The sequence below is a fragment of the Phascolarctos cinereus genome, unplaced genomic scaffold, assembly GCF_003287225.1.
Source record: "Phascolarctos cinereus isolate Bilbo 61053 unplaced genomic scaffold, phaCin_HiC Scaffold_5;HRSCAF=322, whole genome shotgun sequence".
NCBI classification, from domain to species: domain Eukaryota; kingdom Metazoa; phylum Chordata; class Mammalia; order Diprotodontia; family Phascolarctidae; genus Phascolarctos; species Phascolarctos cinereus.
In genome coordinates, this window is record NW_027555958.1 from 72,728,150 (window position 1) to 72,748,562 (window position 20,413).

The following is a 20,413-nucleotide window of genomic DNA, read 5'->3' on the forward strand; positions in this document are numbered from 1 at the left end:
GTATATTAATCTATAGTGTATATGTAGCATAATATGTATAGAATATACACTGCATACACAAATACTATGTATTATTTGTGTATAAATATTATATGTAGATTTGTGTTATTTTGTTGTTTCTTTGTTCATATACATATATATGTGTACGTACATACGTACGTGTATATTGTTAACAAAAGACCCTCAGGCCCATGAAGGAACCTGAAATGAAACAGAGTCTGATCACAGATTATAAAACTTTATTGTCTAAGAAAAGGCTTGCAAGAGGATCCTGCAAGAAAGCAGAGGGAGAGAGAGTTCTCAGCTGCTCAAAGGGGAGTGGGGAAAAAAGGGTGAGATAATATAGTTTCTAAAGGCTTTTGGGCAAGAAGTAGGGTTAAGGAAGAAGATATCTGTAGACACAGTAAGCCAAGATGTTTAGAAAGTCCCAAAGCAAGGTCTTGAGTCTCCCGCTGCTGCTCAAGGTTTCCCATGAGCTGTTTGGTTTCTGGCAGCTACATGCATCTCCAAATTTAGCTAGAGTTCACTAACAAAGGATCACTGACATGTCAAACAGCTCTGAGCTTCAGAAATCCTTTTAATTGTCTGGTTGTTGTGTAATTCCATCACCCTGCTCTCCTGTGAAGAAGAGAAGGTATAGCATATATGGTTATTCCAGAGCCCATGTTAACAATATATTGTACACATATACATATATGTGTATATATTATATGTATACATACACTTATATATGTATGTATAATACACACTGAATGGCATAGCATCTAAATACTTAAAGCATATGTTATTGAATTAAATGAAAAATAGACATCAAAAAATACATGGCAGTCTTTATGTATACCCCCTTTCAAATCTACACACATCTGACAAAATATACAATTAAGAAAAAGATTAAGAACCGGAATAGCACTTTAAAAAAGTTAAACCTAATATTGCTCTGTGATTATTGGATGGGAAGTACACATCCATGTATGACACATTTAAAAAACTTGACCATGTTCAAGAGTGTTAACTATATCATAAACAAATGCAGAAAATATCAATATTATGAATATTCTTTATTTACAACAAGGGAATAAAAATATAAACAATAAAGGTATTTGAAGAAATAGTTCAAATTTAAGTGCAAACTAAGTAATCCTAAGTAATCAGTGCATCAAAGAATGCATCATAGAAAGAATACCTAGTTTCATAAAATAAAGTTACAACAGTGATCCTGTATATCAAAACTTTGGGGATTCTGCCAAAATACTCTAAAGGAGAAAATTTTACCACTAAAAACTTTAATCAACAAAAAGAGAAAGAACAGATGGATGAATTGGTATTCAACTAAAAAAAAAACTGGAAAAGTAGCAAATCAAAAACTCAACTAAATATAAAAAATATAAAGTCTGCAAATTAAATATTAACCTAATTGTCATAAAATCACTCAATGAAATTAAGATGTGATTTTTTAAAAAGTGATGAACTATTAGACAATCTGATTTTTTGCAAGCAGGGAAAAACAAATTACTATTATCAAAATGTAAAAGATAAATCCAGAACAAATGCAATGGAAAACTATAAGAAGCTATACCAACAATATTGAATACTTAAATTACATGGGTGAATATTTATAAAAATATGAAATGTACAAATTAACAAGATAAATAGATAATTTAAAATAATCTCAGAATGTAGCATTGGACAGATCATAAAGGATCTTTTATTTTTTTTAAATAGAATCAGTGGATTTCCAAGTGAAGTCCATAAAATATCGAAGGCAAAAGTATTCTACTATTGTTAGTTATTTTCAAAAAATAATAATTTCTCATACAAAGCTCCTTTATTGAAACAAATATAGTCTTATAACTAAGCCAGAAATAGCTAAATCAGAGAAATAAAACTATATCTCAATATCTCTAATGAATATTGATGCAAAAATATTGAATAAACTATTAGCAAAGGGACTATAGACACATATTACAAAGATTAAACACTTTGACAAAATTAAATTATACTAGAAATGCAGTTAGTTCAGTATTAGGAAAAATAAAGATAATAGGTCATATGAATAATGAAAGTAAAAGTTACATTATTACATTAATATTAATATAAACATTTTTTATAAAATGTGTTGAAATACCAAAAAGCACCAGTATAAATGGGCCATTGTTAATATTTTAAATAATATTTCTCAAAAATGAAGAACAAGCATTATATGTAATGAAAAAGCACAATTGCCCTTTCCAATAAAATCTGGCTAAAAAAAGGATTTTTATTGTCACTACTATTCTTTGATATCATTCTATTAATGCTTACTATAGAAGTAAGACAAATAAAGAAATTGAGAGAGTAAAGATAAGCAAAAAAACACAGAAATGCATCATTTTTATAGATGAACTAATTGTGTAGAGGACCATAGAGATTCAACTAAAATTAATTGAAATAATTAGTATCTTCACCAAAGTATTAAGATATGAAATATTCCCACACAAATCATCAAAGCTTCTGTATATTAGACAACAAAACACAGTAGGAAGCAACAGAGAGAAAATCACATTCAAAATAACTGCAAAATGTTTAAAATATTTTGGAGTCCACAAAGAGCGATGATATAATAACAAAAGACTCCTCATAGAAGCACAGATAATTTAAATAATCACATTAGGCCATGCCAATATGATAAAGTAACTATTACCTAAATTAATTTACTTATTCACTGATACACTATTCAAACTATGAAAGTAATGTTTTGTGGATATAAAAAAAATCAGTAATAACCAAATTCATCAAGATGAGTAAAATACCTAGAAACTTAAGTAAAATATTTTAATTAATACATTTTCAAATGATTTCTTGATGTTAAATGTGAAATAAAATTGGGTTTAAAAATATGAGACCTCAAATAAGATTACAAAATACTATTCCTCAAAACTACTTGGTACTAATCAATCAAAATTAGTGGGACAAATCTGAAATAGCAGCAATAATATAGTATTGAATAAAGCATAAAACAATTTTTCCTCAGGATAGGAATCACTATTCAATATAAAATAGGTGAAAACTGAAAAGATGTCAAGGCAGAATTAGGTTTATACAAATATATCATAATAATCTCCAAATGGCTATGTGAACTACACATAAGAGGTCCCATTCTAAATATATGAGAGGAAGTAGGAATAAGATGCTCTCAACAACCATGCATAGCAGAAGAGTTCTTGATCAATCAAGAGATTGAAAGGATTGTAGGGATAAAACAGACAGTGCTGATTGTGTAAAATTGAAATGTTTTCACGTAAACAAAATTATTGCAATTTAAATGAGAAGGGAAATAGTTAACAAGGGAAATATTGCAGCAAATTTATCTGATTAATGTGTAATAGACAAGATATATTGTCAATATATATAATTCAAATATATAAAACAAAAGACCCGTTCCCCAATCAATATGTGGCAAAGGATATGAACAAGCAGTTCTCAAAAGAAGAAAAGTAAACTATTAATGACCATATGGAAAAATGAAGTACATCCGTAATAGCAATATGAAAATACAAAGTAAATATACCTATGATCATTGGATGATAAAAACAGCAACTGTTAAATGTGGGAATATATATGATAAGCATGCTAGTACATTTCTGACAGAACTGTGAATTGGTTCAGCCATTCTGTAAATCATTTTGGAACAATACCCCAAAAATCATCCAATCATATACAGCTTTAATCCAGCTATACCATAACTGGTCATATCCCGCAAGGTCAAAGAAAACTGGAGATGACCCCACCCATATGTAGCAAACTGTTCATGGTTGAATATGTTGTTATAACAACAATAAAAGAATGCCTGGATTTCATGAGGTGTCTGTTAATTGGGGAATGGCTGAGGAAATAGTTATATATTAATCTAATGGATATTAACATGATATGTGAAGTGATAAAAGTGACAGAAGGAAAGAAACCTAGAGGTACTTATGTGGATGGATGCAATGAAGAAAGAAGAAAAGAATTATGAGTATACAGTATTATAAGACTTAACTATTCTGATTACAGCAACATGACTATATGACTTCAAAAGACCAAGGTAAAATATGTTTCCCATTTCTTAACAGAGGAGTGATGAGACAGAAGTACAAAAAGAGATGGTTTTTTTAAATTATTAATTTGTAGACCTGATTTGCTTTATTATGCTTATTTAACAAAAATACTTTTTTATTGGGGAGAGGAAGAATTAGGAAAGGAAAACAGAAAAGAATAGTAATTCAAAGAAGAAAGAAAAAAATAAAAGCACCTGTGAACCATTTTTGGAATGGAAAGAAAACAGAATGGCATTCAGAGAGAAACAGGCAAACAGGGAAGCTTTGGAAACAATGTGCTGAATTTGTGATACACACACACACACACACACACATACATACATAATATATATGCACATATGTGTGTGTATGTGTATGCATATGTGTATATGTACATATTTTTAAAAAGTATATGTAATAGAGTCACCATGTCATATACAATGCTTTCTTTTCTTTTCTTCATTAAAAATGGGAATGCTCATATTTGTGAAGTTCAGAATAACAGAAAATGAATTTAACTTATAAAATGAAAATTATATCATTTGACCACTTACCTATTGGGGAATGTTTTTTTGAGGGGGTCATATATTTCCTTTAGTTACCTGTTGATTATGGATAACAGGCCCTGCATGGAGATATTTGAATCAAAGTTTTTCCCCCACCCTCCAATTAGGAACTTCCATTCTTACCCTAGTTGCATTAGTTTCATTTTTGTAAGAGCTCTTTAATTTCTTCTAAGCAAAAGTACTTATTTCACTTTTATGCTTTATCCCTTGTTTAGTTAAGAATTTATCACCTAGACATAGCTGTTAAATCCACCTGACCTAATTCTCTTCCGATTTTTATTAATATTTAAATTAATCTGTTTTATTAATGTGATTTGCAATATTGAGATAATATTATTATGTTTATTGTAGTAGGTTGTTGATCGAAGTGTAAGATATTGGTCCAAACCTAATATTTGCCAGAATGCTTTCCAGTTTTCCTAGTAATTCTTGTCAGATAGAGAGGTATTCCCCAGAAAATTTAGATTATTGGTTTTGACACTTGCTTATTGGACTCAGTTGTTTCTGATACTTTCATGTGTAGTCTATCCCAATGATCTGCTCTCCTTTTTTTAAATCACTGTCAAATAATTTAAATTATTCTAGTTTTACAGTATAGTGAAATCTTTTGATTATATTGTAGCAAACAAGCCATGAACATTTAATATCTTTCTGGTTCTTTAACTATTTGTTTAACATGGTTTGTAATTAGAGAAAGAAAGAGAGAGTATACACACACACACACATACACATACGCACGCACGCATGTGTGTGTGTGTGTGTCTTGGGTGGACCTTAGTGGATTGGCTCTCATATATTTTATGTAATTGCAATTTCTCATTATTTTGAATTATACTTTTTGTTAATTCCTGCTAAATTATGTTATCATTACAGAAGAATGCTCTAAATTTTTCCGAGTTTACTTTGTACACAATTCTGTCATTATAGATAGTAAGTAACTGAGGAAAAGGTTAAGTGACTTAGTCAAGATTATGTAACTAGTTAATGCTGTTGTTGCCATTTGTATAAAATGAAATTTTATTAATTTTCTTAGGACATTCATTTACTAGAAGTTCATAATGAAAGTCCTTATTTATTTTTGCAACAGTAAATGAAATTTCTAAAGACATTTAAAAGTTACTTTGCCTTAACCTTATGCAAAGAAAACATTGTGCTATTAAAGTATTAGTGCCATGCCCAAAGGTCTTATGATTTTGGTGTAGGCAGGAGATATTGATGTCAAATAGGATAACCTTATCACTGTGTTAACTTTTGGAGACATATTGCAGTTTTCAAAATAGAAGATTAATTCCCTTTAAGAATTATTCTATAGAGCACATGCAATATGACTTGTAATTCTCTAAGCAGAATAATAAAAAGTTAGAGGTTAGGATTTAAAAGAGAAGATAGAAATATTTATAGAAGATGAAAGCTCTTTAATTGTGCATTTCATTCTTATAGGGTTTTTTTTTGGAGGGGATATATAACTCACTCCCTTTCTCTCTCTCTTTACACACACACACATACACACACACATTTGACTCTAAGCATATATATGTCATATATCTATATGTGTGCACATATGTATGACATAAACACATATACAAATTAGACAAATAAAATATGAAGCATATTTGATTAACTAAAAAGTTTAAATGATTCTCAACAATTAGCTCTCTCTAACATGTTTCCAGCTGCTTCCATCATTTTCTTCGCATTTTACTTTCATCTTATAACTGCTATAGGACAGTGAAAAGCTTTGCTGTGTGAATACTAATTTGAACTGTCTTTGGCACTCATTAAATGATGTGAAAAATGGCCCTGTAAAACAGTAAATGCTCTCGAATAGGTCCTTAGGCCTTTAATGTTGATCAATATAGACATTTTGTCATTTCTTTATGATTGGTAATTGTTTCACAAATTTTTTCTTTATCCTAGTACAAGTGAAATCCCTCAGTTTCGGCTGCCATATGATGTTGTGAATTTTGAGATTGAGCTCATGAAGGACCTTGGAGTGAAGGTAATGGAAAAAAATATAACCTGTTTGTGTATAGCTGAAATGAAAAGCAGTGAGTGCTCGACTAAAGATTAACAGCAAAATGGCATACACATTTGTAAAGAACAATTAAAAGCTATGCTAGGCAGTAGCAGAAAGATGCTTCCCCTTGCTTAGGGCATTTGTCTGTCTACTGTCTGAATGCCAGTAGTCTAGAAAAGGGCAATCAATAGTTCTCATCTGGCATGCCTGCATGTGATTAATTGTCTGTAAGAAACAAATTCCTCAATTGCTTTAGGGGTTCAGTATAGCGAATGGAAGGATTTGATTTCTTTAATCAAGTTTTTTTAAGCAAGTTGGGTTCTCCCTACCCCCCACCCAAAAGTCACATTTCAATTTTTGTTAGGTCTTTATTTTTTGCAATCAGTTTCACAGAGAGATATTTTGCTTATTACATGCTTAAAATTAGCATTGTTAATATGATAATCCACCATGAACATAAGCAGTGACTCAGTAATATAGAAAGCTACAGTGTAGAATGTTTTCTTTATTTATTGAAACAAAAGAATTTGTTGTTCTATTAAAGATAGAACTCCAGATTCTGCTATCCTTTTTAATCAATTAAGAATAATAATCTGTGGTTCTTTACTTGAACATATTGATATTTTTAATTAAAATCTTTTAAATTTTCATAAAAGATATAACAATAGATTAATAAAATAACCTCTTTTGAATGATACATTCTGCAACTATAGGTAGGAGGTATTTTTGAAAGTGAATATCAACATACTCATTGCTACTGTAGCATTTAGCATCATAAATTCTTTCTGATATATGAGGAGAAAAAGCAAAAACAGTTTCTATTATCTTATATTTACTCTTTTATAAGCACTCTCCCTTGGAGAAGAAAAAAACATAACTGACAACTACTGAGCAATAATGTTTGAAAAGGAAGATTGGTAAAGTATACCATTCTTTAAAAAAAACCTTAATGCTAATAAATATTACTTAAAATCAACTACGGATTATTATTTGCTTTATCAAAATTATCTTCAAAATATCTCTATTCCTCATTGAATTTATACACACATACACTATATCTATATATTATATATAATATATACGTGTATACACACATATATACATATACATATACATATACATACACACACACACACATATATCCTCTCTCTGTGTGTATGTATTTACAGAGAGTATCTATTTGGTAGAAATTCTGATACGCCATAGAAACTTAGAAAATTAAAATCAAATGCATAACCAGAATGAGGACATCTGAGCTTCTTAATGAAGTTTAGAAGGTGCAAACAGTACTGACTTCTCTTCAGTATCAGAGAAACACCTGAGCTTAATATTCTGTTGATAAGAATAATTAATTAAAGTAGGAAGCTACTAGATTGTCTGCTTCCTTCAACTCATGAAAATGTAAGAGGTAAACTCTTACTCACTGGGGACCCACCCTATTACTTCCATTTTCTATTCCCTCCCTCCCAATTAGTTTTCTGTCAGAGTGCCTGAGTAATCTATATATCTACCTCCTACTCCTTGCCCAGGTGTATTAATTAGTAGTTATAACTGCTTAAAATTAGCATGTTAGGTATTACTATTAATTGAAAATGAATAAAAATTTAACAATTATCTGAAAGTAGAATTCACTGACTGGAATCACTAAACTAATTGTGGTAAATGACTGTGAGGGAATATTATTGTTCCACAAGAAAAAAAGAACATGGAGAATTTGGAGCAGCCTGGGGAGATGTATGAACTGATTCAAAGTGAAGTTAATAGAACCAGGAGAAGCTGTACAGAATGACTCTGCTTAGTCCTTTCAGTAGTACCTCACACTTCATGACCTCATTTGGGGTTTTCTTGGCAAAGATACTGGAGAGCTTTGCCGTTTCCTTCTATAGCTAATTTTACAGATGTGGAAACTGAGGCAAACAAGGTTCAATGACTTGCCCAGGGTCATACAGCTAGTAAGGGTCTGAGGCCAGATTTCAACTCAGGAAAATGAGTGTTCTCCAGGCCCAGCATTCTTTCCACTGTGCCACCTAGCATTCTGATACCGAATGACAAAAGAACAATACCACCAGCATTAAAAACAAAACAAAACAAAACAAACAAAAAAGCAGAAACTTTAATTATCATAACCAAACTTGTCCCCAAAGAAGATATGAGAAACAGCCCTCCTTTTTTTTTTCCAGAAGTGGGTAACTTTGGTCATGGAACATTATATATAGGTTTTTTTAAAATTAATTAATTTATTTTTAGTTTTCAGCATTCACTTCCACAAGATTTTGAGTTCCAAATTTTCTCCCCATCTCTCCCCTTCCCCCACCCCAAGATGGCATGCATTCTAAATACCCCTTCAGGGGAAGGGCTCTGCCATCCTTTCTATCACCTCCCTTCTCTGATCCCCTTCCCCTTCTATTTACCTGTAGGGCAGGATAGATTTCTATACCCCATTGCCTGTCATCTTATATAGTTTTGCTGCTATATTTTTCCTCTCTATGATTTTTGTTACAAGTTAAGAGCCTCTAAATAGCTAAATATTTATAAAGGAAGGCAAGGTAAAAATACAGATATTAATAAAAATAAAATTTGTAAGTAAAAATTTTTTTAAAAACCTTCTAAATTTAAAATAAAAATAAAATGATTAAGAAATGAAAATAAAATCATCCCCTAAATCATAGTGTGAGTTAATCAGAAAATATGAAATTGTATCATATATAATTTCAGCAACACATGTATTGCATAAAATGTGGTACATCTGTAATTATTTTGGAAGTGTAAATCTGTTCACATGTAACAGGAAATTGAAACCCAAGATAAGTGAAGAGATGGTAAGAAAGAACCCAGCTACTCTCAATATATTTGAAGCACCATCTAGGATGCAAAAAAAAAAATGGCTGCTCTAAAGAATTTTTGAAAGATTATAGAGAATGGGAGGCTATTGCAGAATTATAGGCTAGATTAATTTGTTTCTTTCCTGGCAAAATTTTAGAACTTTAATAATGACTCAAATATTTGTAAGTCTCTAGAAAGAATAGCAGTAATCGCAAAGGATCATGTGGCCTCATCAAATGTGATCAAATTTGACTGACCTCATTTCCTTTTTATACAAAGTAGCTAAACTGATAGATGAATAAATTACTTTAAATGTTTTAGACTAGGTGCTCTTAACCTCATCTATGGTAGGGACCCCACTGGTGGTCCAGGAAAATTCTTATCAGAATAAGGTTTGTAAAAAAGGTCTGTAAAAATAAAATACATGGGCTCACAAAAGACACCAATTGAAGTTACCATCAAAATATTTTTTAAGCAAGCTCATAGACTCCAGGTTAAGAATCCCAGGTTTAGACACATAGTAGTATGTCAAAATCTTAGCATAGCATTTGAAAAATCTGCTCAAAAAGACAAAGATATACTGGCTAGATAGAGTACATTCAGGTGAATTTTAAAATTTTTTAATTGCTGGTCACAAAAAAAAAAATACTCATAGGTGGCTTAATGCCAGTTAGGAAAAAATCTAGTTGTGTGCCCCAGAGCACTTAACCCTCTGACATTGTTTATTTGTTTTTTTTTTAATCAATGACTTTAATAAAGGCATGGAAGGTATGTGTGTGTGTCTGTGTGTGTATTTATTTTTCTTGCAGGTGATACAAAAATAAGGAGAATAGCTAATATGTTGGATGATCATGCTACCATTGAAAAAGTTTTCCATAATGTTAGTATTGTAAAACTAAATTTAATAGGGGCTAATGATAAATTCCTATACTTGGGTCTAAAGAATCACCTTCACAAATATAGCATGAGGGAAGCAGGGCTAGCAACTACTTCAGGTTTAAAAAAATAAAAACTCTGAGCATTTAAATATACTCAAAATTCAGTGTGAGTCATGGCACAATATGGCAAACTTAAAAGCTATATTAAGAGTAAGTCAAACTTACATATATCCTTTATTTATTCTAGCACTTGCCACCCCCTTATTTTTTTCCCTATATGTGGACCACTGCCTTCAGACTTAACCTGTTGAACCATTAATCTTCCTTTGAAGGCCAATACAGATACTTTCTATATTAATTATTTCTTGATTCACCAATCAGAAATTTATGTTTGCTTCTTCTGATCTTTCATAGACGTTTACACCTATGTTATAGTTCTATTCAATTTGGCCTTATATGTATACTTATGGATTACTGCATAACTCTTGTTATGGCATATGTTCCATGAGATCAAAAATCATATTTTAATTATCTTTGTATTTCTTTTTGTGCCTAGTCTGGGTTCTTTGCATTCACCTAAATGCCTAAAGAAGTTGTTATTTCGTTGTTGTGGGATACCCATTTCAAAAGTCCAGATCCTCAACTGTCTAAGCCTCAGTATTCATCTTCCTAAGTGTCTAGAGATGAAATGTTCATGAAATGATGGCCAACTTTAGGACTGAACTTTTCCAAAGTTATCTGAGGTGGTCCTTGGACAGTAGACTTGAAAGACCTCATATTAACTTCAAGTATCTTTACATATATTTAAAAAACATAGATTTTTGAGAGTTGGATATCTAGTCTAACACATAAATAAAGGGAATGCCTATGGAAACATACTCAGAAAGTGGTATGTATTAGCTACATGCAAATCTAGTAGGATTATAATAAATTATTGTTGAATGGATTAATGGATGAATGAATGATAATTTAGCGTTAAAAGAATATAGCCCTTTTTTTTCAATTAGGTAGGTATTTTCTCTCAATTTCCCCTCCTCAAAAGAAAAGGGAAAACAAAATCCATGTAATAAATACACATACTCAAGCAAAACAAATTTGCATATTAGCCATGTGCAAAAAAGTTTTTATCACATTCTGCATATTTATTCCATCAGCACTCTGTTGGGAGGTGGGTAGCATTCTTAATTTTTAGTTATTTGGTATCTTTATTGATCATTGCATTGATCATAGTTCTTAAGTCAAAGTTGTTTTTATAGTGTTGTTAGAGTATAAATTATTTTTCTAGCTACATTTGTATCTACATCAGTTGATTTGAATCATTCCAATTTTCTCTGACACCATTGGAACCTGTGTTTTATAGATTTCAAACCTTATTCTTTTCCCCTCTCACTAAATTGGCTCTTGTGCGTATCCATATTTGAGAGAGTTAAGTGTGTGTTTCTTATTCCATGCTGCCATTAGACATGAGTGTACTTCATTGGGCCTCAAATAATCATCATAAAGAGTATTTTACAATAGATTTATGATAATGTTGCAAAGTTCATTAAACACAAGTAATAAAGGATGTTAAGTATGAGTATTAGATACTGGAGACATTAGAAACATGATATAAAATAACCTGAATTTATTGAGAAAGATAGAAGAAAGATGAATAGGCATTGCTTTGTGGAATACCAACGAACATATGCTCTGATGTTCCATATGTCAAATTGTAACTTTTCTAGGAACACAAATATTAAAAATGAAGACCACATATACACAGTTGAAGAATTCTATAATATGTTAGTTTGACCTGGAACTTGATACTACACTATACCTTCGCTCAGTTTGTCTTGTTTTCCAACATACGTGCTAGCATCAATTTCCTTTTCTTTTAGAGGGAGGTAGGTGTTATTATGGATAGTGTTTTGAATGTACAGTCATGGAGTCAGTCAGTCAACAAACATTCATTAAATATCTACAATGTGTCATGCATTTTGCTAAGTTCTTGGGACAAAAAGAAATGAAAAGACATTCCTTGCTTTCTAGAAGCACACAGTCTTATGGGCAGCTAGGTTGTTCAGTGGATAGAGCACTAGCCCTGGAGTCAGGAGGACCTGAGTTCAAATCTGGCCTCAAACTCTTACTAGCTGTATGACCCTGGGCAAGTCACATAACCCCAATTGCCTTAAAAAGAAGAATTTTATTTATATATGTATGTGTGTGTGTATGTATAAAGAATATATATGTATAAATTAGAGATAATCAACAGTGGAAAGTAATTGGAATTAAACAGAATTGGGAAAGGCTTCCTGCAGGAGATGAGGTCTTAAAAAAAGCCATGGATTCCAGAAAGCAGATATAAAAAGAGAGAACATTCTAGGCATACTGGAAAGCCAGTGGAAATGTACAATCAGGAGATGGGGTGTTTGAAACAAATCCAGGAGCTCTATGAACACAATTACAAAACACTTTTCATACAAATAAAGTCAGATCTCAATAATTGGAAAAACATCAGTTGCTCATGGGTAGGCCAAGCTAATATAATAAAAAATGACTATTCTACCTAAGGTAATTTACTTATTCAGTGCCATACCAATCAAACTACCAAAAAATTATTTTATAGAGTTAGAAAAAATAATAACAAGATTCATTTAGAAGAACAAAACGTCCAGAATATCAAGGGAACTAATGAAAAGAAATGCAGGGGAAGGTAGCCTAGCAATTCCAGGTCTTAATTTGTATTATAAAGCAGCAATCATCAAAACTGCTTGGTTCTGGCTAAGAAATAGGGAGGTAGATCAGTGGAACAGGTTAAATATGCAAGGCACAGTAGTCAATGACTATAGTTATCTATTATTGGATAAACCCGAAGACCCCAGCTTCTTGGATAAGAACCCACTCTGAAAAAAACTGCTAGGAAAACTGGAAAAGAGTATGGTAGAAACTAGGCATAGACCCAAATCTCACACCATATACCAAAATAAAGTCAAAATGGCTTCATCATTTAGATATAAAGGCTGACACTATAAGCAAACTGGGAGAGCAAGGAATAGTTTACCTATCAGATCTATGGAGAACAGAAGAATTCATGACCAAACAAGAGATAGAGAACATTATGAAAAGCAAAATGGATAATTTTGATTACATTAAATTGAAAAGTTTTTGCACAAACAAAGCCAATAACTAAATTAGAAGGAAGGTAGAAAATTGGGAAAGAATTTTTACAACCAGTCTCTCTGATAAAGGCTTCATTTCTAAAATATATAGAGAATCAAGTCAAATTTATAAGAACACAAGCCATTCCCCAATTGAGAAGTGGTCAAAGGATATGAACAGACAGTTCTCAGGTGAAGAAATTAAAGCCATCTGAAGTCATATGAAAAAATGCTCTAAATCATTATTGACTACAAAAATGCAAATCAAAACAACTCTGAGGTACACATCACACCTATCAGATTGGCCAACATGATAAAATAGGAAAATGATAAATGTTGGAGAAGATGTGGGAAAACTGGAACACTAATGCATTGTTGGTGAAGTTGTCAAATGATCCAACCATTTTGGAGAACAATTTGGAACTATGCCCAAAGGGCTATATAAATGTGCATACCCTTTGACCCAGCAATAGCACTTCTAGGGCTATATCCCAAAGAGATCAACAAATGGGAAAAGGACCCACATGTACAGAAATATTCATAGCAGCTCTTTTTGTGTTGGCAAAGAATTGGAAATTGAGAGGATGCCCATCAATTGGGGAATGGCTGAGCAAGTTGTGGTATATGAATGTAATGGAATACTATTGTGCTATAAGAAATGATGAATAGGCTGACTTCAGAAAAACCTGGAAAAACTTGTATGGTCTGATGCTGAGCAAAGTGAGCAGAACCAACAGAACGTTGTACACAATAACAGCCATGTTATGTGATGACTACTATTGATAAACTTAATCCTTCCCAGAAATAAAAGGATCTAAGACATCTCCAGAGGCCTCTTGATGGAAAATGCTATCCACATGCAAAGAAAGAACTATGAAAGTTGAATTGCTATTTTTTTCTCTTCTGTTGAGTTTTGTTTCCTCTCTCTGATGGTTCCTCCTATTAGTTTTAATTTTTACTTATAACACCACTAATGTGAAAATATGTTTAATAGAAATGTGAATGTATAGCCTATATCAGATTGTGCATTGTCTTCAGGAGGGTGGTGGTGAGGAAGGGGAGAAAAATTTTCAACTCAAAAGCATATGGAAGTGATTATTGACAAATCAAAATAAATTAATAAAACTTTTAAAAAAGGAGATGGGGTGTCTTGGGAGGTCAATGTCACTGCCTCATGCAACATGTGGTAGGTGAAGCTATAAAACTAGAAGTGGGACTTAATAGGTTATGAATGACTTTGCATGCCAAAAGATTTTGTATCTGAGCTAGAGATTATAGGGAGCCACTAGAATGGCTAGTTTGTATATCTTGGATATCAGACCTTTAACAGAGATATTTGAAAGAAAAGTTATTTCTTTCCCTGTGTGTATGTGTAATAGATATTCATACATAAATATATACATATATGTATATACATATTGTATATGTATATACATATATGTATGTATGTATGTATGTATATACACACACACACATATACATATGCATACACACAATAATCACCTCACTTCTCAAACTAATTTAATTTTGTTTGTTAAAGGCATTTTAAATTCCTGCAATTGGAATTATCTGTTTTATAATCTCCTCTACTCAGGCAAGTGAGTTGGGATGAATGACTGAAAATGCTACCTTTCCAATGCTGGAAAAGGAGGCCAGAGACACTTTTATGAGGAGGGAGCCAAGTCTCAGTGAAAGCCACAAGATGCAAAAAGTGGAAAAGGAAATAATTTAAAATAAAAGCAAGTTTGTTACCTATGGAACAGGCATTCTAGAGAGCACAGTGGGATGAGTAGCTTTAGAGAAGGCCAATACAGAGTTTGGGTTGAGGATAGTAGGTATAAGGAGTCAGACAATGGGGAATCAATAACCGGGTTTGAATGATGACAGTAAACATTTTTGGAATTGATGAGATGGGGAAGGTAAATGGGAGGAGGAGGTGCTAATTATTGAGGAATGAGTACAGAGAGTTTTTGATTTTTCCAACAGAGTTTTTCCTCACAGTATAGTTCTCTCAGGACCTTAGGCAGTTGAGGAGATGGGGCAAATGCTGAGAGCTAAAGGAACGATGCTACTACCTTTCCACCAAGGCACGAGACCAGGTTAGAGGACTTCCTTCTCTTCCCTCAAAGGGAGGAGTCCAGTGCTAGATGGCATGATGTTTCTCCTTTTCCTGCAGTAGATTGAAGATCAAATAGGAGATCTGGCTTGATGGAAAGGCGTTTTTCCGTCTTACTTCAAGGGAAAGAGAATAATGCACAATGGAATTGTGTTTCTCTTGCTCTTATTTTAAAACTTGCTTCAGAGTGTGCCTTGAGCAAGTCACTTAGCCTCTAATTGCCTTACCTTCTTCATCTGTAAAATATGGATAATAATGGTACCTATCTCTCAGGGTTGTTGTGAGGGTAAAGTGAAATAACATTTAAAAAATGTTTTGGAAACCTTAAAGTATTACTATTACTATAATTATTATTGGTGTCACTCTGTGAATCACTGGACAATATTATGTTTTGATATTTGCTTTAAATTTATGAGTCTGAGTTTGCAAAACTAACATGTGTGATGCTGTTTACTTCTTTTTACCTAAAATTGGTATAGCTATTACTATATAACTGTGAGTCGTAGAAGCTACAGCCTCTGAGAAATTAGAAATGAGTATCATTCAGAAGGCAGTGGAGAGGTATATGGTGGATTGAGTAGGCTTTTCCAATCAATACATAGCAAATAAGGAACTATGAAAAACTAGAATAAAGAGTGTTATCAAAGGATTTTATGATAAAATGTAATGGGCTGGTCCAATTTATATGATCCTCTGTTAGGAGGAACTAGAGAAGAGCCCAATCATGTTGATTGGATATCTTTAGTGAATTTATGATAGATATAGAAAGGAGTCACCGTTGCTATGTTCATCATTGATTGGAATACCCACATTGATGAAATCACAAATATATTTGAATATACAAAGATTTCAAGCCTAATGAGTTCATAGGGGACTGGAAGCTTCAGTCGAAATCAATCTAAACAAAATTTGATCTTGAGATCTTTAAACAAAGGCTAAGTGACCACCTGTCAAGTTGGTTGTAGAGAAAGTCATATTTTCAGGTCTAAGATGGACAGCAGATGAGCAGTATATTCACTGATTGTCTGGAACCTGCTTCTTTATAGAAGCATAATATTAAGGCTCACTAAGACAAATAGTGCTCCCTTAAGATGTCAACGACCTCAGCAGCCCCTTTGAAAAGCAATCATGGTCCAAGGATATCCGTATTAATGGTATACCTGACAAAATTTTCAAGAATGGAAGGAACTGCTGAGGCATCTGTGTGTACTTTTCTTCAGCATATGGAGTGGCAACATGATAAGTTCCCTTTCCACACATCCACTAAAAATAAAATAGATGGTATGGAGAAATTACATTTATTTCAGCTTTGCCATAGTTAGACTTTTAGAATAAAGTTAACTTTACCAAATTACAATGAAAAGAAGTTGTCTTAGCTTTTAAAAAGCCAATTCATATTTTAGTGCAGTATTTACCCATTCTAACACCGTGGAGAAAGCCACTTTAAATTAGGAAAAATTAAATCACGCATGAACAATGAAGGATAATGATATTTAAATTTCTTAAGTTTTAGGGGAAGAAAGGAGGCAGCTATGTGGTACAGTGGATAGGGGCCTGGAGATAGGAAGATTCCTCTTCTTGAGGTCACATCTGGCCTCAGACACTTACTATCTGTGAGACTCTAAGCAAGTAATTTAAGCCTGTTTGCCTCATTTTCCTCAGCTATAAAATAAGCTGGAGAAGGAAATGGCAAAGCACTCTAGTATCTTTGCCAAGAAAACCTCAAATGGGTTCACCAAGAGTCAGGCAGGACTGAAAAATGACTGAACAAGGGGAATAGTACTAGCATGCATTCATTCAATTAAGAAATATTGGGGCAGCTAGGGGTTGCAGTGGGTAGAGCACTGGCCCTGAGGTCAGGAGGACCTGAGTTCAAATGTGGCCTCAGACCTGACACTTACTACCTATGTGACCCTGGGCAAGTCACTTAACCCCAATTGCCTAAAAAATATTTATTTGCTTGTTTGTTTATTAAGCTCCAATCATCACTTTGGCTTTCACAGCATTTCCCACCTCCACTGAGTCTGTGCATCTGGCTACTACTCTAGTTCATACACTCTGCTGGACTTCTTACCTGGATGATTGCAGGAGTTATCTTTGTTCACTTATATATTATTCCCCCTCAAAATTTCTTTATTTCATCCAAAGTGACTTCCTTGCTATTTCTCACACCAGCATTCTGTCTCCTGTCTCTGTGCCTTTATAAGGCTCTTCCCTGTTCTTACAGTGTATTCACCTATGTCTCTTAGAATTCTTAACTCTTTTCAGAATGAAATGCAAGTATCATCTCCAACATAAGGCTTTCCCTGATTCCCCTTTCCACAAACATTAGCCTTTCCCCTAAATTATTGTTTGTATTTTTCTCGTGTGTACTTTGAACGTACTATCTATTCTGAATATATCATTAATGTAGGCATACTTGTTGTTTCCTCCAACAAAATATAAGTTCTTTGAGGGCAAAGGACTACTGCATTCTTAGCCCTTAGCACAGTGACTGGCACTATGTTTAAAATATAAATATATATATATATATATATTGAAAAATCAAAAAACGTTGCTAATTTCTGAGGATATAGAGCCTTCTCCCAAGTAGCTTGCATTATAATAGGTGGGGAGGACAGTCAGAGAATAACAGCGATCCAACTGCAAATTAAATAAGCACAAAGGTCAAAGAAATGTGCTATGTAATATTTGAGAAAATGAGAGATCACGTGAGGATCACTTAAATTTCCAATGTCACAGCCCAAGCAACTCTGTAAGTTTAGAAATGGCAGATGAGTTCCTCATCAGCATTAGTAGAAGATGTTTTCATAGGCACAACTGGATGGATATTTTTTAAAGAAAGTGTTTCCCAACTATACAGGTAAAATTCCCTTTTAATATATGCTGTGATAGTGTAAATAAGATACCTTTACAAGAAAAAAAAATCTAAGCTCAAGTTGATGTTTCATTTATTTCAAAGGTTATAATGATAAGACATCAGTACTACCTGCCTCCTAAATCCAGAGAGTGACTTCCAGTTCATTGCATCAGAATTTGAATTGAATTTTCACTATCTTCAAAAGTTTTCCTAAGAAACATATTGATATGAAATCTTCCTTTAGTATAAGAAAAACCAGCCATTTGTATCCATGGTTGATTCATATTATCTCCTGTTTTAAGAAATCAATGTTCATTACTGTATACATTGGTGAAGTCTTTTCTTAAGCATGTTAATGTTCACATGAACATATATCCTTTATTCTTTTTCACCAAGGTAAAAATAAAAATATCAATTAAGTATTGTAACAATAACTACTAGAGTAAAGTAGGCAAATAAATGACACTTTATGATTGCTGATTTAGCCTTCATCATAGATATAGATCTATATCCCAGGTTTTTTTTAGATAAGGTTTTTTCAAGGCTTTTGCTGGATTAATTTGTTTTCAACATTCTCTTGAAATTGTATTATTATATGTTTACATTTGCTTACTTGCATATATGATTCTTCCTTAGTGGAATGAATGCTCCTTGAGGGTAAGGATGGTTTAATTTTTATCTCTATATTCCAAGTGCCTAGAAAAGTACCTGGTACTTAATAAGCTTCTTCAATTGCTGGGTTGAATCTAGTTAAATAGATGTCTGACATTGATTACTAGTACAAGTTTTGCCTAATGCAATTTGAAAATGCATCGCCTAAGTTCAAATAAAGCACATAATTTTGTCAGGCACGTGTGAAGTTACTTTAACCACTTTAAGTTTATTTGGAATATGTAGATTACTAGTATGTATGTGTGTGTATATATATTATATATATATATATATATATATATATATATATATATATACATATGTGTGTGTGTGTGTGTGTGTGTGTGTGTGTGTGATCTAACTGATAAAAGTCAGAAACTAAAAACGAAATTAAATGTCATTTCTGATAGGTGATATGTGGTAAAGGCCTTTCAGTGAATGGAATGAACCTCTCTACTTTGAAGGAAGAAGGATACAAAGCCGTTTTTATTGGAATAGGTAAGTGACTTTTATTATTCTGTATTTCCTTGGATGTTGATTAAAAATGTTGCTGTTCTTTATTTTTGGTAAATACTAGGAAATATTTTATTTTAAAGCAATTTTTATGCTTTTGAAATTTGACATACTTCTAATGTATGTGTCTGTGTTTTTAAGAATAGCTGTATAACAACGGGACAAAATAGAAATGAATTGAATTTCTGTATTCCAATAGTTATGGTGTTGCTCAATTGTTACTAAGGAAAATGAGTATTTACCTTCACTCTAATTTTGCTTATAAGCTCTTGTATTCACTTTTTTCTAACATATTTTCATCAATTTCATTTCTGTCTTTGATCAATGAATTGAATCTATTAAAATCAACATGTCACTATAAAAATGTCAGAATTATTTCACCAATAAAAGTCCCACCAACAGGTAAGATGTTGACCTAACTATCCACACCAGAAAAGCAAAGTGGATGAAAAATAACATATTGCTTTAGGGGCGACCCATGTAATTGGTCCTTCAATCTATGCATTGGATAGATAGTGCAGATGAACAATTTCGGCCCAGAAATGAATAAGAGGATCTGGATCATATTCGAGAAATGAAACAGCAGTTTGAATGATGCCCAACTGTTTGTTATGGCAAAAGCCTATCTCTTAAAGCCCATGATTTCACATTTAAGTTATAGTTTAACAGACCATAAACACATTATCTTATTTCAGGAAAATTGAGAGTACAGATTGCTCAAAGGTTATTGGGAATATGAAAAACAAGCATAAGTGGGCTTCAGCATATTATAAAAATGACTTTCCTACAAAGTACTC

At 32.6% G+C, this 20,413-nt stretch overlaps 1 protein-coding gene across 3 annotated transcripts in view; it reads left to right on the plus strand.

Annotated features, from left to right (window-relative positions):
* Positions 1-20,413, plus strand: part of DPYD (dihydropyrimidine dehydrogenase) — a 1,011,926-nt gene that overhangs the window by 319,035 nt on the left and 672,478 nt on the right. For all 3 annotated transcript variants that reach the window (XM_020999593.2, XM_078155001.1, XM_078155002.1), the window contains exons 7-8: positions 6,539-6,620; positions 19,514-19,601. In XM_020999593.2, coding sequence (XP_020855252.1) covers positions 6,539-6,620; positions 19,514-19,601 — 170 coding nt within the window. The remainder of the gene's footprint in view (positions 1-6,538; positions 6,621-19,513; positions 19,602-20,413) is intronic.